The sequence below is a fragment of the Manis javanica genome, chromosome 5 (assembly GCF_040802235.1).
Source record: "Manis javanica isolate MJ-LG chromosome 5, MJ_LKY, whole genome shotgun sequence".
NCBI classification, from domain to species: domain Eukaryota; kingdom Metazoa; phylum Chordata; class Mammalia; order Pholidota; family Manidae; genus Manis; species Manis javanica.
This window is the reverse complement of record NC_133160.1, coordinates 113,918,147-113,943,274: the sequence shown is the minus strand read 5'-3', so window position 1 is coordinate 113,943,274 and position 25,128 is coordinate 113,918,147. Positions and strand designations below refer to the sequence as shown.

Below are 25,128 nucleotides of genomic sequence, written 5' to 3'. Positions count from 1 at the left end.
GAATTGACATCACCATAGCTTAAAGCAACGAGGTCCCCAAAGAGTGAGAAAATAAAACCTGAGGCTCTGGTATATGAGAAAGAAGTCACAGAAAAAGAAAACTGTTCTCCAGCACTGCTGATGGTCCTGAGAAAATCAGCTCTCTAGGAAGGTTCATTAACTCCTGCTACCTCCCAGCTCCAGTGAATAGAGGACCACCAGATTTAAAATAACGTAGATATTGGGAGATGATCTGGCATCTAGTCTGATAAAGGTATGAGAAACAAACAAGTCTAAAGTGGTGGAGAGGATTACATGAAACGACAGCTTTGATCTGTGTGAACATACAAAAACTTTAGGCTTTGAAAAGGACATATGACTCTTGGTGCCAAGGTAGGCAACTTACCTGGACCATCACCTAAGTGTGTGACTTTGGGCAAGTATTTTAATCTCTTGCTTCTTCCATTTCCTCCCCTGAAAATAAAGATAAGGGTGACCACCTCAACGGATCGTTGTGGGAACTTGACTTGGTTAAATCCTATACAGCACAGTTGGTCTGCCCACAGTAATCACTCAGGCAATGTCCTTCTGTATTACTAGGACCCTGGTGCACAAACTATTCAATTATGCGGTCCAGGACTTACCAGCTATTTGACCTTGAGCACATTACTTATCTTCCCTGTGCCTTATCTGTAAAATGAAATAATTCTTACATCATAGGGTTGTTAGAAGGAGTCGTGATACAACACCTGGTGCAGTTCCTGACTCATAGTTATCCCACAATCACTGCTACCTGACGTACGATTTCTTCTAGTGAGAAGTTGAATGGAATAGCAGACTCAGGCTCAGGCACCCGGAAGTGCAGTGGGGTGCGTGAGGGCTTACAGTAAAATGTGGAGAAATCAAGGAAAAAGTTCTGGTACTTGTAAAGAAATGTGTGTGCTCTCTTACAATGATGGGGTCTTGGCTCTTTGAGGTGACGTTTAACATGGTGTATGCTCACTTGTTTAAAGGTTGTAAGCTCACGTAAGAAAAGCTGAGATAAATTCCTGAGGGAAGAGATCCAGACTCGCCAAACGTTTACTGCACCCAGTCAAAACTCGGATCTGGCGCCCTGACTATCCAGCAGAGGCCGCCCTGGGCCAGGGCTCCCGGGACCTGAGCTCCAGGAAAAGGCAGGCTGGGGTGGCCTAGTCCTCGCCGCGGGGCCGGGTGGGAGGGGTTTGACGGCGGCCGGCGCGGCGGCGGAGGCGGCCCCGGGCTCGCGCGGCTGGGATGGCGCAGAAGCGCGCCGGGCGCTGGAGGACACGCCGCTGAAGGAGCCGCGCCGCGTTCGCCTGCCTTCGTCGCTAGCGCCCACCGACTGCCACCGCAGCCAGCCGGCATCAGGAGGAGCCGTCCGCGCCCGGTGCGCTCGCTCAGTCCCCGCCAATTCTCCCGCCGCCCGCGCCGGGCTCGGCCCCGAGCAGCAGGGTACCATGGTCTGCAAGACTCTCTTCGCTCTTTGCATCTTCACGGCAGGTATTTTGGGGGGTCGTCCTCCCGGAGGGGCCGGGCGCTGTAGGGGCTGAAGACCGGGAAGTAAGTCGACGCGCTGGGTGGCCGGAGTGGTGCGAGTCTCCGGGGTTGCGCAAAGTGTGCGCCCTGGGGTTTGGGGTGAGGTGCGCCTTTGGAGATCCTAGGCTGTAAGGGAGCGAGGGGGTGACAGGGTCCTTTCTGCCGCAGCCCGCGCCCGTCAGACTCTGGGTTTGGTGGTTCTTTGTGGAACAGGTGGCTGCGCGACGCGTTCGAACATCGGGTGGGCGACATTGGCTGCGAGTGGAGACTTCTCAGGTCTCCAAGCATAGCCTGCCAAAGTCATCTCGGCACCACTAGGCTTCTCGACGCGGTTAGGTCCAGGAAGGGATGAAAAAAGCGGGAGAAACGGAGGGGAGAGAAATCGCTTCTGGGAAGGCTTTAAGTAGCGGCTGCGCGCCCGACCGGCTGCTGTGCGTTGCCCGAGACTTGGAGGTCTCCGGTCTCCGGCGTCCCTTCCTATTTACGCTTGGATGCGGCACTAACAGCCCCGCAGGCAGCTGCCCGGCTCCGGCTCAAGCTTGCGATCACCGCTTGGGGTTTGCAGTTCTACCCTGTGGCCTACAGTCTTTCGACAATGCATGAGGGGGCAGAAACTATTAACTTGGCTAAAGTAGCATCCCGGTTCGCCCCCATCCCCACGCACACACATATCCCGCCTCGGGACGGCTCCCCCGCGCGCGTCCTAGGTCGCTAGACCACCTACTGCAGCGGCCTCCCGAATGGGGCGGAGGGGAGGGAAGCGGAGCATGTGTGAGTGAAGGAGGAGATTAACAACAACACCTTTGAGTCTGGAGTTGGGGTACCCAGAATTGCAGCCCGACAAAGAACAACTATAGACTATGGATAAAGCACCATTGGAAAAGGAAGCCCCCGGCTGCTTGGACACTGGCCTGTTTAGATAAAAATATTCCTATAAACCACGTAGCACAAGTCTCTTCGACTCCTGCGTGTAATGTGTGTGGTTTTATTCCTCCTTAGTTACTTGGGTTTCTGTAATCGTGGACGCAAGTTACAATCTCTTGTAAAGAAGCTAGGGCTTCCTGGCGCCTCTCGAAGGATAATACAGTTTTGAGGAAAAGTTTCCCCACTTGAGGTTACAGCGTGTGTTTTCCCCTGCTTGCTGAACGCCAGAGAGATCTCTTTTCGCTCTGGTATCTGCACGGTTCGGAGACTTGTCGGCAGACGGTTCTCGAGCACTCTCGCGCTGCTTCTGCTGCGCAACCTGGGGCAGTGTTTGGAGCGCCCGCATCCCAGCAGGTGTAACAGATGCCTCCCCAAACCCCTGGATTGCCTACTGTGGCAATTGAGCCTCCCAGCAAGAGATGTTTACGAAATGACGTGGAAGGTGCCTTTACTTCCTCTTCACCAGAAATCTTTTCCTGAGGCTCGAGGCTCAGAGCACCTTGAAGCAGCCAGTAGGCCAGTAGGTAGGTTTGCTAATTTTATTCCGTGGCTTGTCTTTTTTATTTTTATTTTTTAACAGCTTTGGCAGTTGGCAAAACTCGGATTAGCACTCCTAGCACTGTATTGTATTTTTTTTTCCTAAGGAGCTCAAGACATTTTTCTTGGCCAATTTTAGTCTGTATTCCGGAAGCAACAGCCCTTGTCCACCGCTGTTGTTGGGGGGGGGGTGGGGGCGGCCCGCGGAACAGCCTCGCCCAGATCCCTGCACATGTATGTCATGGGTCAACGACAAGAAGATCACAGCCTCCCAGTTCTGGGGCTCCCCGGACCCCAGAAGACAGTTATGTTTCAATGTACATCTCCCTAATAGAAAGTGATGAAGCTTCATCCTTCTCTGATGTTTGTGCCTTGTAGAATTCTCTTTAGGGGGTCAGTGTGTTGTAAGGCTACTTACAGTCAGTTGTTAGACAAGTAATACAAATTGTGGCATAAATACGCGTGAGATTCTTTGAATCCCAAAGTAGGGTGTTCTAAATATTTTTTTTAGAAAAAAAAATAGATGTGTTAGGAAAGTTGAGAGCTGTAAGGTTCTTGAAATGAAAGTTGCATGCACATATAAGTGACTCATCCAGCGCTCCCTTGGCAAAGCTCTAGTTTCACCAGCTTTTTTTTCTTTTCTTTCTTCTTTTCTTTTTTCTTTCTTTACTTCCTTTCCTTCCTTCCTTCCTTCCTTCCCTCCCCTTCCTTCCTCTCTCTCTCTTTCTCCCTCTCTCCTCCTCTCCTTCTCTCCCTTCCTTCTTTTCCTTCCTTCCTTTTTTCTTTCTCCATTTTTTGTCTTCTCTTATTTTTCTTCCTTTCTTCCTTTTTTTTTCTTTCTTTATTTTAATCCCTCCAGTTTTAGAGGCTTCAGGAAAATTTCTGTACAACTTAGAAAGTGATACTTTCTTGAGCCAGAAATGACTTTGGCAGGCAGTTTTTTTTTAGTTTAATAAATTCTCTCAATATATACATAGCATTTCCTCCAGCCTGTATAATGGACATTTATTCACTTGTATTTTATTTTTGTATTTTATTTTTTATTTTGGTATCATTAATATACAATTACATGAGCAACATTGTGGTTATTAGATTCCCACCATTATCAAGCCCCCACCACATACCCCATTATAGTCACTGTCCATCAGGGAAGTAAGATGCTACAGAGTCACTACTTGTCTTCCCTGTGCTATACTGCCTTCCCAGTGCCCGCCCCTACATTATGTATGCTAATCGTAATACCCCTTATTTCCCTTCTCCCTCCCCCCCTTCCCCCACCCCAGTCCCTTTCCCTTTGGCAACTGTTAGTTCATTCTTGGGTTCTGTGAGTCTGCTGCTGTTTTGTTCCTTCAGTTTTTGCTTTGTTCTTATGCTCCACAGATGAGTGACATCATTTGGTACTTGTTTTTCTCCACCTGGCTTATCTCACTGAGCATAATACCCTCTAGCTCCATCCATGTTGTTGCAAATTGTAGGATTTGTTTTCTTCTTATGGCTGAATAATATTCCATTGTGTATATGTACCACATCTTCTTTATCCATTCATCTACTGATGGATATTTTGGTTGCTTCCATTTCTTGCCTATTGTAAATAGTGCTGCAATACACATAGGGGTGCATATGCCTGTTTGAAACTGGGATCCTGCATTCTTAGGGTAAATTCCTAGGAGTGGAATTCCTAGGTCAAATGGTATTTCTATTTTGAGTTTTTTGAGGCACCTCCATACTGCTTTCCACAATGATTGAACTAGTTTACATTCCCATATTCACTTGTATTTTTAAAAGAGGAAGAGAGAATCATTGAACTGTCTTTGGATTAGGACTGTCTTTTGATTGTGGTAGAAAACTAGCATAGCTTTTTTATAAACCATTCCCATACACCTCTTATATCTGTACAGGAGTACTGCCTCCAAATTAAAATACAACCCAGAACCTTCAAGGTTTGGTGGCAAAACGGAGAAGGGAGGGAGGATGTCAGGCCACAGGGAGCTTCCATTGTCCTTCCTTCCCTCATACCATCTGGAGCCTCTTCCTTCACTCTCACCATCATCATTGAGGCCGTCTTCTGTTCCATGGCCCATTTTACTTTAAAACTCCCTCACTGAGACATCTGAGATATACTGAAACTTTCAAAAGTCTTTTCCAGATCTCAAGGAGGAAAAAAGGAAAACAAGCATAGGTGAGAGAGTCCCAAACCCCAGGATCCTACTTTCCCTGCCCTGGGCTCTGCCCTGTCTCTGCTCTTTACCCATTACCCAGGCTGACTCATTGACCCCTTGGTGATCAAGACCAAGAACTAAATTCTAGTAGGCCACCAACTAGATAGCTCATTTGTGTTCTGGGCCTGTCAGATAGCTCTTCTCCAGGTGACTAACATCCAGAATGTCCTTATCCTTGTAGAAAGACCCCACCCTCCACATTTATAGCTCTGTTCTAACTGCAGGTCCTAATATAAGTCAGGACCTTCTCATATGCAATTAAAGCCTTATCATATAAACCATATCATGAGCATATTAAAAATAAACCAAAATGCACACACACACTTCAGAAACAGCCAGGTTGCTTATGGTTGGCTGAGAGTGGGGACAGAAGGGTTATTTGTACTCCGTTAGTGTAGTTACCTCCTATTTCCCAGAAGTATGTGTCACAGTCAAAGAAGTGACACCTCCTTCACTTCAAGCCTGATCTGAGTAGATGGAAGCTCGTCATTGCTAACTGATACATGTACTGAGGAAGTGTTGCAAAGTGGTAAACATCTAGATTCTGCTGCCAAACTACCTAGGCACAAAGCTAAGTTTTACTACTTACTAATTGTGTAATTTAGGGCAAGTAACTTAACCACTCTGAGTTTTCTTATCTACAAAACAGGGGAATAAAACCTCATAAGGTTCTTGAAAGTGTTAAATGACTGACTATACCTATAGTTCCTGGGACATAGTTAGTGCTCAGTAAGTGTTAGCTATCATTGTTGCTATTATTCTTATTAATAAGTTTACTCTATTTGGTACCGATTAGGTCATCCTCTCAAAAAGCAGAGTTTGTATGTTTGCTCTTGGACTATGTAAATCAAAGATCTAATTAATATTCCAGCCTAGGGCCAGCTGTTCTGGAGAACCCTAATGTGAAAAGAAAGAGATATTCAGCTGAGCCTACTAAATGCCTAATTTGAAAAGGTTGATAACATCCCAACTCAGATTTAGCAAAACAGTCCAAAAAATGCTCAGTAAAAAATAGTAGTAAAATCTCACTAAGGACTTCATTTCTTCCACAAAGTCTTTTGCAAATGGATGTGTTTCAAAAGCTGAACTCAGCTAAATCTTAGGTCAGGTTTCCAGAGCCACAAACTTTGGATAATTCAGATCAGACATTTAGGAGAAGGCAGCTCATGGTGTCTGAATGATCCAGAATGCCTTTCTCCAGAACCCAGAGTCATCAATACTGGCCAGAACTTTAATTTAACTTGAGCATTTGGGCCTGGTGTAATTGTGCTTATGTTTTTATAAGGAAATTTCACTGGCCAAGTATTTCCCTGGGGCAGTGGGTACAGCATCTACAGGAAACAATGGAAAGGGACATTTAAAAAAAAATATTTTCAACATGGATTGGCTGTCTTAACACCCAAATGAAATGAATCTTGCCATAGCATTTACAACAGTTTACTTCCTTTTGGAAGTATCTGTTACTGAAATTACACATGTTAGTTTAGGAATCAGATATTTGCTTTGCTAATAAGATAATGAATGAAACAATTACTTGAAAAAATTAATGTTTCATTTAGAAGACAGCAACGATTCTAAAAAGAAGCAGGCAAATAGTGAGCATGTGCCTTGTGCAATGATTGCTTTTTACATGGAAATGCAGGGCAAATAGGTTATCATCTGGTTAATCTGAAAGCAGGGTGACTATGAAATAAGATTGATTTGTGTATGTAGTTCATGGTATTACGTTTTTTACTCACAGCTTAAATTATTTCAATGACAGGGATTGACGTAACATCAAGATTTTCTGATGTGTGGATCTTTAAATGTTCATTATAATCCTTTACACCAGCATATAGCCCATTTCTTTCACCTGTTTTAGTGTCATTGATAAACCACGATACTGTTGGTATTTCATAAGTAATAAAAGAAAATAGACAATTATATAATTCTTTCCATCTGTGTTTTTCATTAATGCAGGGTAGTATAATATCAATTGAGAATAAGCTGTGTTCATTTACCTTTGGCTAGTGTTGCCAGGTTAGCAACTTAAAATACAGGATGCCCAGTCCAGCTTGAATTTCAAATAAACAGTGAATTCTAAGTATGTCCCACACTGTACTTGGGACACACATAAATGAAATATTTCTTTGATGTTTATCTTGAATTCAAACTTAACTGGACATTTTGTGTCTTATCTAGAAACCCTACCTTTGGACCTCCATCTGTGGTTCATCTATGCAATGGGTTTGATATAGTACTAGCTTTATTTCGAACCCTGCCTCACCCAGTTTAAGTTGCCCTGCCTCTATTTCATTAGTAACAATCTGTTCATGGGAGGTCAGGGAGATTTCAGAGCCTCTCTATCTGGGATAACAACTACAAGGATTAGGATTCAGAGGCAGCTCCTCAATGAAACATTTTGAATCTGATGGTATATCCATCAGCTGTGCATTGTTGCGTGTCTCTGAACAACTGGAATTTCTATAGTCTCCCTAGGGCCATATTACCTGGCCCCCTTGTGACCTTTCCTTTTTGAAAAATATATATTTTAATGGTAGCAATGTTCTTGCCTAGGAGCTGGAACTAGAAGCCTTCTAGAATCCAGCTATAGAATAGCTTTCAATTTCAAGGCTCTCTTCTGTGCCAGGATCTTAATACATCTCACAAATATTAATTATATAAGGTTTCATAATTCCTGCAGGATAGGTTCATTGGTATCACTTGAAAGCTGTGGCTGCCTAGAGCCAAAAGCTGCATATTAGATAGAATTTTAAGGCAGATTTTAAAAAATCCTTTAAGCAATTGGGCTGTGCTGGAAATTTGCAGCTTTTATACCTAAGACAAAATTTGTGAAGTGGTAACTGCTAAGTGGAAAAAAAAAACTTTGGAAAGTTACCAGGTGTGATATTAGAAAACATGTCTATTCAGTACAAAATAAGATGAATGGTAGAATACAACTTTGATGATAACATCTTCCACTTACAGCCCAAATTCTGACAGATGATTTTCTTTTCCTTCAGGGAGGAAATAAGGACATGGGAACTCTATTACAGGTGATGAACATGAAAATTGGAGGAGAGAAGGTTTTCTTTGATATATTTTTTTTTTCTGGCCATGATTGTAAACTTAAAACTATCATTCAGACATCCCACTGATTGGAAAACACATTGTATTTCCTTATAAGGGGTTATTAAAATATGTTACCTTTTAAATTATGATATTCTTGCCAGCTTTATGTAGTCCAAAATCATACCGCATTACTGATGGAGTTTATTCACCCACTGCTTGTATCCATGATGGATTGTTACCAGTGTTCTCTGCCCCTTATGAAATCTTTTCATTTTCTGTTAGAAAGCTTTCATCGTCCCAGAGATAAGACTACAGACAGATACCATTATACTGGCAATGAACATTTATCTGATAATTAAACACTCCACATTATATGATTCTTGTTTTGTACTATAATTTGGATTCCTTAGGAAGAACAATAACAATTATTGCAAGGATAAAAGGATGCTCTCTTTCTTCACTCTGCAGAAGCTATAATGTATTATCTAAATGTGTTTAGGGAAATGTTTAAGACTCTAGTCACTCCAGTCCCTTCAATAACTGGTGTTGGGAAAACTGGACAGCTACATATAAGAGAATTAAACTGGATTACTGTCTAACTCCATACACAAAAATAAATTCAAAATGGATCAAAGACCTAAATATAAGACATGAAACCATAAAACTCTTACATGAAAACATAGGCAAACATCTCTTGAACATAATAATGAGCAATTTTTTTCTGGACACATCTCCTTGGGCAAGGGAAACAAAATCAAAACTGAACAAGTGGGACTACATCAAACTAAAAAGCTTCTGTACAGGAAAGGACATTAATGGAACAAAAAACAACCTACAGTATGGGAGAATATATTCATAACTGATTTATCCAATAAGGGGTTGACATCTAAAATATATAAAGAACTCATATGACTCAACACCAGAAAAACAAATAACCCAATTAAAAAATGAGTGGAGGACCTGAACAAACTTTTTTCCAAAGAAGAAATATAGATGGCCAACAGGCACATGAAAAGATGCTCCACATCGCTAATCATCAGGGAAATACAAATCAAACCACAATGAGATATGACCTCACACCAGATAGAATGACCACCATCCAAAAGATAAGAAATAACAAGTGTTGGCAAGGAAGTGGAGAAATGGGAGCCCTCCTACAGTGTTGGTGGGAATGTCAATTGGTACAGCCACTGTGGAAAGCAGTACAAAGGTTCCTCAAAAATCTAAAAATAGAAATACCATATGACCCAGTAAATCTACTTCTAGGGGTTTACCTGAAGAAAACAAAATTCCTGATTCAAAAAGATATATATGTTTATTGCCACATTATTAACAATAGCCAAGTTATGGAAGCAACCTAAGTGCCCATCAATAAATGAATGAATAAAGATGATGTGATACAATCATCACAATGGACATTATTGTGACAATGGAATATTATTCAGCCATAAAAAAAGAAATCCTGCCATTTGCAACAACATGAATGGATCTAAAGGGTATCATGCTAACTGAAATAAGTCAGGCAGAGAAAGACAAATACCATATGATTTCACTTATTTGTGAAATATAAGAACAAAATGAATAAAATAGCAGTAGACTCATAGACACTGAGAAGTGACAGGTGGTTACCATGGGGGAGGGGCTGGGGTGGGTGGGTGGGAAGGGTTAGGGGGATAAAGGAACACAAAAATCTCAATCATAATGTAAGTCAGTCTCAGGGATGATAGTACAGTATGAAGAATATAGCCAATGATTCTGTAACATCTTCCTGTGTTGACAGATAGTAACAACACTAGTGGGGGTGAGGATTTAATAATTTGGGTAACTGCTGAACCACTGTGTTGTATTGTATGCTTGAAGCCAATATAAGATTGTCTATCAGCTTTACTTCAATAAAAAACTAGACTACAGTCATTCTATTGAGTTAATGTAATGTGGCATATTATGAGAGAATTTCAGTACATTTCAGAATTACAATATGAGGGAGCCTCAATATTTTTTTTATTAGAGAGTCCTAAAGAAATCTGGTGGACTGAACACCTCTTTTTTGGCCTGGAGAAGGAGGCAAGGTACTGGCCAATCACCACTGTGCTGGTCATGGGAATTGTTGCTGTTGATGGATCTGCCACATGAGAGGCAATGTCAAGGCGAGTAAGGCCATCATCACCCAACAACAGGGAACCCTGGTAAAAATGACAATGTTAATGGAGACAGGCACTCAAGAGGAGAGAGCCCTGGAGTTCTCCTTTCAAAGAGCTGGTCTGAGCAGATGAAACAACTACCAGTTTTTGAGGATAAATGATCATTTGTCAGTTATATTCTAGGAAATGTTGGGGGTAAGGAAGTGTGATGTCACATTATGTGGGGAACATGGCTAAGAAATGGAGAATAGGAAGGGGCAGTGGCTGTTTTGGAATTTCTGCATAGGATACATGGGAGAGGCAGGGATGTCTGCTGCATGAGACTGAGAAGATCAGATGGCTGGGGGTGTGGGGGGGTTGTGGGGGGTATAATTGAAATTATTTAGAACTACTAAAGACCAAACCACCACATTGACACTGCTGCTAGAAATGGAAAATTCATCAGTGTTCACTTTAGGTGAAGGGATAAGAGATTCCTCCTCAGTTTATATGAACATAAAGCCAATTTTAGTGTGTTTTTTTATTTTTGTGAAAGGTTTGCAAATTGACCCCTTCAGATGAAACAATGCAATAGACCCTGATGGCAGGTAATTACGGTACCTTCATCGTGGTGAAGGGAAGTGAATGAGAAAACACCCTGAGATGTCAAGGGAAATTCAGCTTCCAGGTGTGCATCCATTAAGGAGAGCTGGGTAGCCTGGGGGTGCTCCCTTCCAGGCAGCATTCCTAGAACTGTACTTCAAAAAGAGTCCAGTTTTGAGCAGACTCTCCTTTAAAAGCTTATGCAAAGAGAAATCCAGCCCTGGTATTTATCAGGTGAAAATGGGGTTTGTGTTACTTCATATGAGAAGCAACATGGCGTGTTAGAAGGGGCTTCAGTGTAGACAGGCTGGCACCGAATGCCAGCAGCAGGCTCTGTTTCCTCCCTCGTAGTGTTATGATAAGGTACCTCGAGTGCTGTGTGAGTAAACACTCAGCAAATGTTTCTTAAGCAGGTACCCCAACAGATAGAAGATTTATTTTATTTCACTTCATTTGGTTGTCTGCCTCCCAGTACTAGATTATAGAAGCTTGAGAGCAGGAATTTTAGTTGTTTTGTCCCTGCTGTGTCCCCAGCATGTAGAACAGAGCAAGATGCATACTGAGCGCTTAGCAAATATTTGTTCAATTAATTTTTAATTGAGAACTTAGATGCACTAATCTAAGTCCAATGCTCTGAAGATACGGCACTGAACAAAATGACAAAAATCTACCTTCATGGAACTTAACAGTGTTTGAGGATGATGAATTTCAATTGGTCAGAAGAAGATCGGTAGTTGAATAAGGAACAGTCGTCTCAAACTCAAGCCTCCAAAATCTCATCTCCTGGACGTCCCTCCCCACAGAGGCTTCACCAAAGCCGTCCCCATCTCAACGACAACTCCAACTTTCTAGTGGCCCACGCTGAAAATCATGAGTCATCTTTGAGTCTCTCTTTCTCTCAACACTCCTCACCCAATCCTTCAAGAAAATGTTTGCCCTACCTTTAAAATAGATACAGAATTCCAACCCTTTGTGCCACCCTATTGCTCTCGCACTGGTGTGAGCCACTATCACCTTTCCCCGGGAATACTGCTGCGGCCTCCTCCCAGCCTACCAGCTTCCACCCCGCGCCTCCGAAGGTCTGGTCTCTGCATGGCGACAGCTGGTCCTGGGGAAATGTATCAAATGACACCATCGCTCCACGTGGCGGGTCTGCCATGGCTTCCCACTGCACTGGGCAAATCCCCAAAGCCTAAAGTGACTGTCAAGGCCTCTCCGGGCTACCGCCCTTTCCTTCTTGACCCTGGGCCTCTACTCCTTTGCTCTCTGACACCTTCCACACCGGCTTCCTGCTGCAGTGACTGGTGCCTCTGCCTGGAACATACCTTCTCCAGATATCCACATAGCTAATTCCCTAAAACCTTTGCTCAGATGTCACCTTGTCAGTGAGACTTACCCGGACCAGCAGTTTAAAACTGCAGCCATTTCCGCCCACCAACGCCATATTCCCAGTACCCTTATCTTACTTCTGCTTTTGCTCTGATGCTCTCTCCCTCCATCCCTTACTCCCTCCCACCCCCCTGGGATTCTGTCTCCTTGTTTACTGTGGTATCCCCAGTACTAAATACTGTGTGACACTCAGTGGGTACTCAAAATACAGTTGAACTGAAGATTAAAATGCATTTTTAAGGGCTGGCAAAATGAAGACTGAATTCAAATTTTACCTCAGATCACACAAAAATGAGGCAGTCGCAAACTTGCTTACTATCAGGTGTTTATGTCTAATGTTTCCAAATCATCTTTAAAAATAGAAGTTTTTATTGAGGGACACAAAAGCTAAACTTTAAAATCAGCTTTTTTTTTTTTGAGCTATGCACATGTAGAACGCTTCTTTTTAAAAGGTAAGCCTTTTTTTATTTTGCCGTGGATATCACTTTACCATAGCTGGAATTCTTAAACTCTCCGGCCAATTAAGAAGATGTCACTTTTAAGCTCAGCTAGAGAAGATACAGCTACTTCCACTATTAGAATATTTTTTAGAATTTTCTGAATAACTAAAATAGCCTAATGATGAAAAGTGATCTGAGTCTAAGGGAAGCTTGACTGGTAATTTCCCAGTTTGAGAAAGTTAAGTAAATTCAGATGCTGAGTTTTGAGGGTATGAATTAGTCACTAATAAACTGAAGAGCAGAGGGTTTTCTTGGCCTTATAGACTCTGCATTCTGCCTTCCCTGGTGATTCTGAAATATGAATTGTGTTTTAGTTCAAACCATAGATAGAAGTGCTATGAAGTCCTCACTACAGTCAAACCTGTATCCTGCAAACACCTGTTTCCAGCCCTGCAGGGCTGACTCCCCGTGACACGGCTGGTGCTAAAATCACCCAGGCTGGCATATTCCCCAGCTTCATCATCCAGCAGACACTCATGGTACTTTCTAGCTTAAATAGAAATGTTTAGTTATCTAGCAGCTGCCAAAAGGGACATAAACTTAAAAAATAACAACATTGTCATCTTGAAGCCTGAAGGGTAATGGTAAAATACGTGATTGTATAAACCTGAAGAACACTCTATAAACCAACTAAAGAAGGGAAAAGATGACACTTTATATTAATAACATGTGCCTTGCTTGCTCAGTGAGGTTCACTTGCCAATTCTTGAGGTGGGAAGGCACTCAGCCTTGAATACGATAGCATTTGCTGTAAACAGAGGACTGGAAAGGAGAGTGACCCAGACCCTGAGCTGGGGGACCCACAGAATGTGTTGTGGGGTGACTCTGGAGAACAGGCAACCCTTCCCCCACCTCTCCTCCAGGGGAGATACTGTGCTCCCTCATTGGAATGAAAAGCAGAGCCTAAGTCTTTCTCACTGGAAGGAAAAGGAACGCACATTCACAAGAGAAGGATTGTGATACCCAAAATCTCGAAGGCAAGTGTGGCTGCTGAAGGCGAGGAGATTACTGCATGACTGAGAATAGAGTTTTAGTTTGGAGAGTTATCAGAAATGGGAGATACGGTTTTGAGATTTTTACAGCTAAGATATTGTTAAAAAAAATTGAGTGTCAGTGAACTTTGTCTCTTGTTTTATAACAATTTTTAAAAGCTGCACACAAGCACTAATTTTTCTTTTGTTATGAAAACTATAAACAACAGAAATTGACCAGAATGTATCCACCTGTCCAGATCTGGTTCAGAGTCTTGTTTGTTTGTTTTGGTTAGGAATTTTTTAAAATATTAATATTGGAAACAATGTAAATGTCTAACTATCTAGTTAAATAAACTACCATATACTCAATGTTTATTTAACTGGGCAATACCAAGTAACTGCTTAAAAGAATGTGATGGTTCATTTGTGTACTGACCGATAAAATGATTACAATATATTGAACTATGTAACTATGTATCACAATATATTGAAAAAGCAAGCTACAGAATAAAATATGCATTGTAATAAAATATTTAAAACACGTGCCTGGATTTAGAAGGCTACAATGGTTATCTCTGATAAGTAAGCTTTGAGGCAGTTTCACTTTTTATGCTTTTTTTTCTTTTGCCTGAATTTTTTTAACAGTTTGTTTTACATTTACAATTAAAAAAGTAAAGACAGTATCAGTATTTTAATCCCTCTTTATCAAAGGTTTATGTGGCTATAGTAACTGTTAGATGGCTATTTCTGTCCTCAAAATCTTGATTCAAAAGTCCTTCTAACAGAGCCTTCAAAAACAAGGTCTTAGAAAAGCAAATAACCTCAGAAAGGTTTACAGGGTATTACTGACATAAGGCAGGGCAGGTTTTGGGAAGGACATAAAGTAATATTATATTTTCTAAAACCAGACTGTTGCATAAAATCACTGATCAGGACAACCACTTTGGACAGTATTTTAAGAGACTCTGACTTAACTAATCAGTATTTAAGGTACTTTGTTAGTTTTTAATATCTTCAGCATTTTCTACTTATGGGAGCAATTTTTTAATTAAAACATTATTTTAAGCTTTTCTAAAATGAAATTTGTCAACCTAGATATCAAATAAGAAAACAACCCTCAGAAGAACATAAAATTTGTTTTTCTTTTGGCAATGTTAGCTTTGTTAAAACATCTTTCCAATGACTTAATCCATAAAATGTTGTTTAGGCAAATGCTGGAGGATCCATTTTGAACACTCCATGCCATCATCAGAGAACAATGCAGGTGTGACTAGAGAAAGGGCTAGAGTGATAGGACTGGAAGAGGCTCTGGTGTGATCTGGGCCAACCCCTTCATATTATAGATAAGACATGTTTTGGTGGGGGGGGTCACATTTTTCATTGTTAGTAGCAGTAGGTGTCACACATTATACTATGTTCATTCACCTGCAACTTCATCTAATCCTCCCAACAACCTTATGAGACAAGCAGTACTAGTCCCATTCATTGAGTCTCAGAAGTTAAGTAATGAGATGTAGGTGTTGATAAGTGACAGATCTATGCTTGGAACCACAGTCAGTTATCTTTTATCCACCTCAGTTTCTACTGCCTTTAACTGCCAAGTCAGTTGTTAAGTCCTCTTGTGTAAATTTAGCCTCTGTGATTTCTCCTGACTCTGATGCTCCTCCCCATCCAACAGCTACAGCCTTGGTTAAGAACCTTATCGTCTCTTCCTAGCCTGTCACAGTAACTCCTACATGGTCACTGGCCACCCTTTCTTTTCTCGCAGTCTCTTGCCACTCCTAGGACTCATTCTCCTCCAAAGTAGAAGACATGGACCCAGAACTGCTTAAGAGTCTTCTAACTGCTCAGATCGTTTTTATCAAATTCTATTCGCACTGAAAGGAATGAAAGTTCCTTGGAGAAGTGGCTAATTCCAGGTCTGAGTTAGGAAATGTACAAGATGAGTTTTACAACAGGCTCCTGTCAAAAAGACTCAGAACCACTTAGTGAGGCTCCCACTGGCCCAAGACAGAACACTTTGAGCATCAGTAAGGATACCTGCAATGGATTGAGTTGCGTTGTTTAACTCATTAAGTTCATAGTGACACAGAACAAAACAATGGTTACACAAAACTTCATTGATCTCCACTGGAGGATGCTAATAAATCAACACGTTATTTTGAAAAATAATAAATACAAAGAAGTAAGTATTCTTTATTTATCAATTGATTGATTTACCTTATTTTACTTTCATTTTAAGAGGTATACCACTGAGTGACCAAAGTTTAGATGATGGGATGACTCTCTCTCCATCTAGCCATCCAGCTAATTACTGAAGACAGCATGGTAGCAGTAAACAGCACCCTCTCGTGTGCCCTAAAGAGTAAGTGAACCTTGCCATGATCCTCAGTGGCTGCCAACATCATCATGTGGGACACAACCAGGTACTAGATCTCCTGATGGCAGTATTCGCCATCTCCTATGAAACTGTTGCCACATTGAAAGGAACCTACATCCAGTCAAGCCTCCACATCCAACAATCAAGCCACAGGAAGTACAGAGGACTGAGGAAGATGTAAACTAACACCACAGGAATGAAATCTGCAAACAACCTGCTTTCTTCAATAAATATATTGTGAGGAAAAAGGAGATTGAGAGAGATGGGGGTGGGGCAGGGTTTATAGACTTAAAAGAGACTTATAAGATATAGCAACTAGTCACCACTGTGGACCTTATTTGTATCCTGAGTTGAAGCAAACCTGTAAAAATAAATGATGAAATTTATGAGATAATTGTGAACTTAGTCACTGACTAGATATATGATGATATTAAGGTATTATTATTTTCAGCATGATAATAATATAGCCCTTATGTTTTCAACAAACATCCTTATCATTTAGAGATACATACTGTTATATTTACATATGAAATACTCTTATGCCTAGGATTTGCTTCAAAATAATACCAGAGTGGAAAAATAGGTTGGGGGGTTGAGGTTATAGGAAAAAAATGATTGTGAGTTAATAATTCTTGAAACAGAGCAAAGGGAACATAGGGGTTCATTATATTCCTCTCTCTCATCATGCAGGTGATTAATTTTTTCCATTATAAAAAGTTTTGAAAAAGAATCTTCCAGAACTCTCCATTTCTTACAGAAAAGCAAATAACCTCAGAAAGGTTTACAGGATATCACTGACATAAGGCAAGGCAGGCTCTGGGAAGGAACTGACATAAAGTAATATTATATTACAGGTCCGCACTCCTTAGCAAATAGCTTAAAATTTGAATTAGAAGCAGAACAAAGAGACAGGAGGTGCAGGTAATCACGGTGTGAAGGTTAGAGAAGCAAATGGGTCATTCTTGTTTGGGAAGTCTTCCCCAGGATGGAAACACCTGCCATATAGCTTCGGGCCTTTGCCCATGCCAGTTCCTCATTCTAGAGTGCATTACTTCTCCATTATCTGCCAACCCAAATCCTTTTCATCCTGCAGGCTTAAGTTTCCCCTGCAGTTGTTTGCTCTGTTAGTCCCATTAGACTCCCAGACTTTGGAGAGCAGGGATCCTGCCTTAGTCTCAGATCCCTCCTTCCCATATGTGGGTGCACACCCCACGTTGGCGGAGCTACGTGTCAAATTGAACTGAGGAAACTGAGGCTCCAAGATGTGGACCCCAAGGTCTCACAGCTAGCCAGTGGCTGAACTTACACTAAAAATCTCATGTAAAAATCTCACTCTATAAGAATACAAGTCTCTGGACTTCAAAGACTCCAAAGCCCCATCATCATTATTCACCAGCATGCCTGACCTTCAGAGTTATGATTTAAAGACTTTATGGTCTCCGGGGGAAGTTTAACACATGAGTTTAGAGTAGCTGAAAGTTATGTACCTATTGCCATGCACTGGCAGGTAGAAGAGCCTGGAGCCTTGAGGGAGCAGCCTATGGGACAAATATGTTTTGATACTGAAAAGTAGCCTGGGAGCTGACACGCGACCCAGATAAGGAGAGGCATAGGGAGAGATACCACAAATACACAGGCTCCAGGGAAGCACAGAAAGGTGAGGAGATCCAGTTAGGCTGCTTCATGCTGTCATACATCAGCATGTGATATTTGGAACAGAATTATAATTGCTTCTCAAGCTTGCTACCTTTGGCTACCACCTTTACCCACCCATCTTTGTGAAATAAAATTTTCTTCTCTATAAGTAAATCCAGTAAAAATTGTCTTTTAAAGGATCCACAGGCAGAGATATATAAAAGGAAGTGTGCCCTCCTGGGTAGAAAGGGAAAACCATCTCCTGTCGTTGCAGTTACCAAGCAGCAGAGACTGCCAGTAAATGTGCCATCCCCAGATGTTACTCCCCACAAATTGCTGAGAACTGCTTGCAACCATGAACTATGCCAACCTGCTAAGTTTGAGATAAATATAGATTAGCTATTGTCTTAGTTTGATAGGACTGTCAAAACAAATTACCACCTATTCGGATGGCTTAAAACAACAGAAATTTGTTCTCTCACTGTTCTGGAAGCTAGAAGTTTCAAATCAAAGTTTCAGCAGGGCCGCGTTCCTTCCAAACCCTGGGGGGAAAGACCCATCCTCCATTCTCCCAGCTTCTGGTAGCCCCCGGCATTCCTTGGCTTATGGAAGTATTGACTCTAGTCTCTGCCCCCATCTTCACAGGACCTTCATCCTTCGGAATCTCTCTGGGTCCAGAGTCCCTTCTTACAGGAACTCCAGTCATCCTTTCATGTTGGATTAGGGTACACTTTAATTCACTAATAACTCATCTTAATGTGATTACATCTGCCAAGACCAGACTTCCAAATTAGGTCACATTCACAGGTACTAGGGGTTAGGGCTCCAGCATAGCTTTCTGAGGACACACAATTCAACCTGTACCAGCCATGTTTTCACTTCTAAGCCATGTTCATGAAAGACCCCCCTGCATGGAGGCAGGTATAACTTCATCAATTATAAGTTACTTTTATTCCAGATAGCAGCTGCTGTCACCTAAGGATTTTTGTTTACTTATTTACCTATTTATTTATTGTTCTTGATGGTAGAAGGCTGGTTGAGACTGTTTAGATCAGGTGTTTCTCAACTAGAGTGCTGTGGGCATTTAGAGGGGATGTGACATGTGAAGACAGCATTCCTGGTACACCCGCTGAATAGCAGTAGTACCCCATAGACATTGTAACTAGTAAGATAGGGCACTGTTTCATCTCTTCTCTGCCATATTTAATACTATCTTGTTTTCAACACCGTGCCTGAGGTACAGTCAGGAAAAGAATTAAAAAGCAAAAAGTTGCAGGAGATGAAAATGGCCTCTGCTCTTTTCAGTGTGACTCATTGCCTGTAAATTTGATGCCAATTTTCTGTGTGCAGGGAGGGCATGATCCCCTCCCTAAAAAAGATATCTTTTCCTCTGTTCTATGTAATGTGTCATTGGATGGGGGACATAGGAGGTCACAGGTCATGGAAAAATGTAGAAATTATGACATTAGAGAACAGTGGATTTGTCTACCAGGGTGAAATGTGGGTGTGTGGAATGCATGTATAGGTATGAGTGGGGTGTGTGTTTCCCTCCTTTCTTACCTGCTTCCTTTCTTACTAAAATAATTAGAAAAATTTAAAAAGGGAGAGACTAAGTAACCTAGAAAGAATGTATTTTTCAGGGAAAATTAAAATTCAATAGATTCATATGTTTTCTGCAATATCTAGAATTCAACTCTTCCTCCCCCAAAATGAACAGGATATTCTATATATTTAACAACCATAATCATACATATCCATGCCTTCTGATCAGTAACTAGAATACTAATTAGGTAGAATACTTATTTGGTTCTATAGCTACCTATTTGATATTTTTGGGAATCATAGTTTTCCTTATAAATAAGAGTTAAAAATCAACATTTAAAAATCTTTCCCATGGGAAAAATGTAATTTCATTTATAGGAAATTTATATACTTAGATAGTTTTGCTTATATCGGCAGGAGAAATATTCTAAAAGTGAGAGGCCTACTGTCCAAAGCCTTTATTGATTTGGGTTATTGTTAAAGGAATAAAAATTTTTAAAGCTTGGACACTATAAATAAAGATCCTTGATGAAAACTGAGTTCCTGCTGAGATAAAAAGTTACAAAATAAGAGAACATGTGGTAAGACAGCCTGGGACCCAACTTCAGTGCCCAGGAGATGAGGAGTAAAGAGCTTCAGAAGTTTTGAATTTTTTTCTGAAACAATTAAGATTAAAGGAGTTTATCAGGAAATCTGAGGTTATATAAGGGGTGAGCCGGTCAACCAGCTCATATATCTGGTTTGGGGCACATGCTTGGGATGACCAAAGTTTTCCATGGAAGATCATACTTTATGATAATTCTCCCAGAATGAAAGAAGTGACAAGAAACATTAAAGTTTGAAAAGTAATCCTCCCCCCCACTGACATTTGAGAATATCCTGGCCTCTCCAGAGACATCAGCCTGAAGAAAGCAGATGAGCATGCTGGGGCTCCAGCCCTGAAGGGCCTGACAGGAAGAGGAAGAAAAGTGGGTCACGTCTGGTGAAACAGCTTGTCTCCCTCGGCAAGCCAAGCTGGCCAGTTTGGAGGCTACCAACTCTACCGTGACTGACCTGGCCACCTCACAACCTCCTCTCCTAAAGTGGGATGGCTGCTGCTTAAGATTACATGGCACTTAAGGCAAAAGTAAGAGCAGATCTGGAATACACCCCGAAGTCCTAAGGCTCGGTACCCACAATAAATTCTTTTTAAAATTGGTGGGAAGAGATCATTCTTAAGCAAGAACTACCCAGAAAAATCCAAAAGCCTTCTGAGATGATGTGTGAAGGGACAGGAGTTCTAGGGAAAAGATCCAGTTTCTCTTTGACTTAATCAGGGTCGGGTTTCTAGGAAGGCACAGAAAACCTGAACTAGAAAGACAAGGTTCATGGACATATGCCAGTTGATACTTCACCAAGTTTGCTAGCCAAAGTGACCTCATTTTATCTTCTTTAAGCTGTGCCTATTTTGGTCAAACTTCACCAACAATAAATAGCAGCTGGGATTTGAAAGAGGACCTGTGTTCTTTGCTGAGCACTGACTGCAAAATTTTTAACAACCAAAATTTGAGCTGTGTTTGGCTCACAATGGCTGACAAAAAAAAATGCTTCTGTTTTGAACTTGCACAGCTAGAAATGTGTAGATGGACCTTGCTGTAAACTCAATGGTTTTATCTGCACATTTTCTTTTCGCTAGTGAACACTGATGGCCTCTTCTAGTATTATTTTCAAAAATCATGAGCCAGTCCCTTCATACCTGAAGGAAAGCAATTTCCTTTGGTGATGATGACAGGAAGTTGCTGGCTCCAAATCCCCATCTGTGAGGAGAACAGTGGCCCTCATCACCTGCACCCATAAATGTCCAAATTGTTTTGTTTGTGCATTTTCTTTATTTTTATAAAAATGCACTTCTGTTAGCATCAGACTTAAGCAACACTTGATTTTTCTTTTTGGTAAGGAATCTAGCAGAACATGGGCAATTAGCTAGGGACTGTGTAAATTCGGGAAACCCGATTAACAGATCAAAATTCATCTAAGAGTTTAGGTTTAAGCCCTGGTGGATAAAGTATCACTCTAAAAGCATTAGCAGTTTGGCTTTAAATGGGACATTGGATTAATTCAACCTGTGCTTTCTTACTATGTGGCATCATTTCAAGGTATAAATTCAATCTATGATATGGAAAATGGATAAGATAAGCATAAGGTTCTCTTGATTTAACAGGGATGATGAATTAAATGTTAAGGTAAATAATATATTCCAAATAACTGACCCTTCTCTATATAATGTGGGTTGTCAGTTTTTGAAAGTGGAAAAAGACAACTGTATTTTACATTAGTGGCAAGGTCACTGGTAAGCTCTCTGTCTCCGTTTGTCATCTGTTAAATTAAGAGTATTAAATGAGATGAGTTTTAGTATCTGTACTTCATGATCAGAAACATTGTTGACTTGAGGTCTACCACAACTTAGATCATCCATAAATGAGCACCAGGAAGTACACAAAATACCTAAAATCATGTCCAACATTGCACATATGTACTTAGATGCCTTTTTTCCTTTGGGAAAAGACCCAGACTGCCCCCGGCACTTGAACTCTGGATTCCCATTGAGTTAGAAACATCCAACATTCATTCTGTGATTGATTTGACTGTTAAATGATTTATTCTTTCTTTGAAATTCACAAGGCTCCTCAAGATGGTCTGGTGCTGGAGGGTGCCCTTATACTAACAGTAGGACTGGCTCAAGGTTATTCTGGCTGCAGCTTCCAGCATCCAGACTCCTCTTGCATGGATTCATCTCACCCTCAGATCCTCCACAAGGCAGAGATTGTCCTTTCAAGCAATGGATAAGGAAATGGGATGGGGAGGTGGTCATCAGAATGGCTCAGAGATGTGTCACTGAGGTCAGTGAAAGCCCTGGAAATCAGTCATGGGTATTTTGACTTCCTGGTCTGGTATTTTTTTCCATTAGAGTCCATGGTGTAGAGTAAATGTACATAGCTTAATATTTTAGAAGCTACTTGTATTAGTTTAGGTCTCCAAACTCTAGGTCCCACAAAAAACTGATCCAAAATTAATCACACTAGTGGCAAGTACTGATTTCAATTTAGAAATTTAAATACTACCTTGACCCTACAGGTTTTCATTCATGCTCCTTAAATTATAATAAAAACAGTTGAACAGCACCTTGTGGTTTTCCAGAGCTTTCAGGTACAAAATGAGACTCAATCCTCACAAGCTCTTGGCAGCCAGCTAGTACCCCCATTATAGGGATGAGAAAAATTGAGACACATAGAAGTGAGGTGAAAATATACCAAGCCACTCCTTGAAGAACTCAGTGCTGCTTGTGACTCAATTTTGCACCTGTTCATAGGGCACAGCTGTTCATAGGGCATTGGGAGTAAGGAAGGGGTCAGAGGCTGGGAAATATGTTATCAGGTGAGGCCATATGCATAGACTTGTGCTTTGGAGAGGGAGCTGTCTGCAAAAGAAATTCCATGGAAAGATCAATAGTGCATTCCCTGAAGTCTAGATTTGAAAACTGTTTTGGAAGTTCAGAATCTTCCTCCATACTAAGCAAAAAACAAATAAATCTCTGTCCAGTAAGAAAAACTACTGAGACTGAAATCTTCCATTATAAATGCAACCTACAACATTTTACAAAAACTTTTTTTGTAGACTTGCATTATTTTTCTTCCCAGAAGAATACATAGCCTACTTCAAAACAAGAATACAAGAGAAATTTATGACAAGAAGGGCTAGTGTTGCTTCCTGTGTCTTATTGGCTTTTTGTAAATTTCCTAGGAACTGAAACCCAAAATTAATGTATTATCTTTTGACAGTGTTAAAACTTTTTCCTAAGCAGTTCTATGACATTAAGTGGCTGGCAGAAATTTTTATGATGAGGCTCTGCTGAAGACACAGTATAATGCCCTGGGAGATGCACAATTTGTGTATTTTGATTTTGATTTCTAAAAGATTTACAACTGGTCATAAGTATATAAAGTAGAGAGTATTTTGCCAGTACAAAGGAAAGAACCACTCAAGTACAGCTAGTTTGATTTTATCACCATGTGAAAGAGGAGCAGCTCAAACAAAAATTCTCCTTCCAAATTTGCAAAGAATTTGGGTTAGGGGCCTGTGACTCTGCTTTTGAATTCTAACTCTGTCATTTAGTAGACAAGGGAACTAATATTAAATGAAATAAGGTGCCAACTATCATGTTAGGCACTAAACAGACATTTTCTTATCCCAACTCTACGATAGCCCTAGAAGGTTGTATTACTGGTTGCTACTTCCAAATGAGAAAATTGACACTTGATGAGGTCCAATAATTTGTCCAGAGCCACAGAGCTAGTGGCACAGTAATTTGAACCCAGATCTCTCTGCCATCAAACCCATGCTCTTTCAGTTATTCAGCACTTCTTTTCTGAGCTTCAATGTCTCCATCTGTAAAATATGATCATTCAATTTAACTTTGAGAGTTATTAAATTATAAGAGATTAATTTACCCAGAGTAGTCCTGAATCACAGGAGGTCTTCAATAAATTGTATTATCTTCCTACACTTAGTTCTGGTAATGTTTGTTAGATTTGGTTTGTTAGGTTTTTGTTTTATTTTGGGTTTTTTTTTTTTTGTTTTTTTTTTTAGAGTTGGACCCAACTCAGCTCTTTTTAAAATGCAGAAGTAAAAAGATGACTCTAAATAGAGGTGTCTATATGACTTTAGAGGACAAGGAAGCCAGGAATATGTCTTTGTACTTTTGTATTTATCTGAGGTGAAGAGCTGCAGGGCAGGGAGTAGCCTAGTGCTGTTCTGTCCCTAGGGAGAATGTAGGAAGTTACCAGGGATCTTAATAACCATGCACCAAGGCCCAAGTGAGTAACTTTAACATTCTACATAAAGCAGCAGCAGTCCTGTTGCTTTGGGGAGGAGCCAAAGCAAGACAACAGTCAAGCTGCACCCTGATAAGCCTGCAGTATTTCTGAGGGGCCTTTGTCTCCATAGGCAGGTAGCCCAGTGTACTTGCCAGGCCTGGTACATGGTGGAAAATGCAAACAGAACTTCACCAAAATTAGTAGGAAGTGGCAGTTCCTGGCCTGTAAATGACAGCCTGCTTGCAGAGAGACTTGGGAAGAATTACTTGTCTCCAAAATAATGATTATATATGTATGCATGTATGTTTTTAACTTTGCATGCTGCCTGAAGGCCTGGTGCCCTCTGCTTGCAGGTAATAAATGCATCTAAACTGCAAGTTCCAGGTAAAATGGAAAGCATCTAGATAAGCTGGAAGTGGTTGGAAAAGATGGTGACTCTTAATCTTAGAACGATATTTTGCTATTTTTATTCATATATTTATTTAATTCGTATATTTCAAAATAGCCCTTAGCACAATTCTAGCAAACATTGACTCCTTTTTTGAACTGGGGACACCCAAAAATAATTGGTGCATCTTTTTGAATGCACCAAAGTCTGGTGGGAGACCAGACTTGCAAACAGATACTGTAACACAGCCTGGTAGGCCCTGTGTTTGAGGCATGAGAGGAGTATAGTGCAAACCCAAAGCAGACAGGGTAACTATTTTGCCTGATGGGGAAGAGATATTTGAGTTAGTTTAAAAGGATAAATACGAAGTTGCCAAGAAAGGGAAAGGAGGAAAGGGAGAGAATGCTAGACAAAGCATGTACAAAGGCCCTGTGTCTACAACAGGGGAATTGTGAGGAATCCATGAGGTATGGCCAT

At 41.1% G+C, this 25,128-nt stretch overlaps 1 protein-coding gene across 3 annotated transcripts in view; it reads left to right on the top strand.

Moving 5' to 3' along the window:
- The first annotated feature begins 1,199 nt into the window (after window positions 1–1,199).
- The window catches only part of PARM1 (prostate androgen-regulated mucin-like protein 1), a 109,795-nt gene continuing 85,866 nt past the window's right edge, over window positions 1,200–25,128 (top strand). The window contains exon 1 of one of the 3 annotated variants that reach the window (XM_073237469.1): window positions 1,200–1,500. In XM_073237469.1, the coding sequence (XP_073093570.1) occupies window positions 1,458–1,500 (43 nt within the window). In that variant the 5' untranslated portion in view covers window positions 1,200–1,457. Of the gene's footprint in view, window positions 1,501–1,527; window positions 2,985–25,128 lie in introns of those variants that run through there. The other 2 variants (XM_037003289.2, XM_037003288.2) reach the window with 2 other exon arrangements.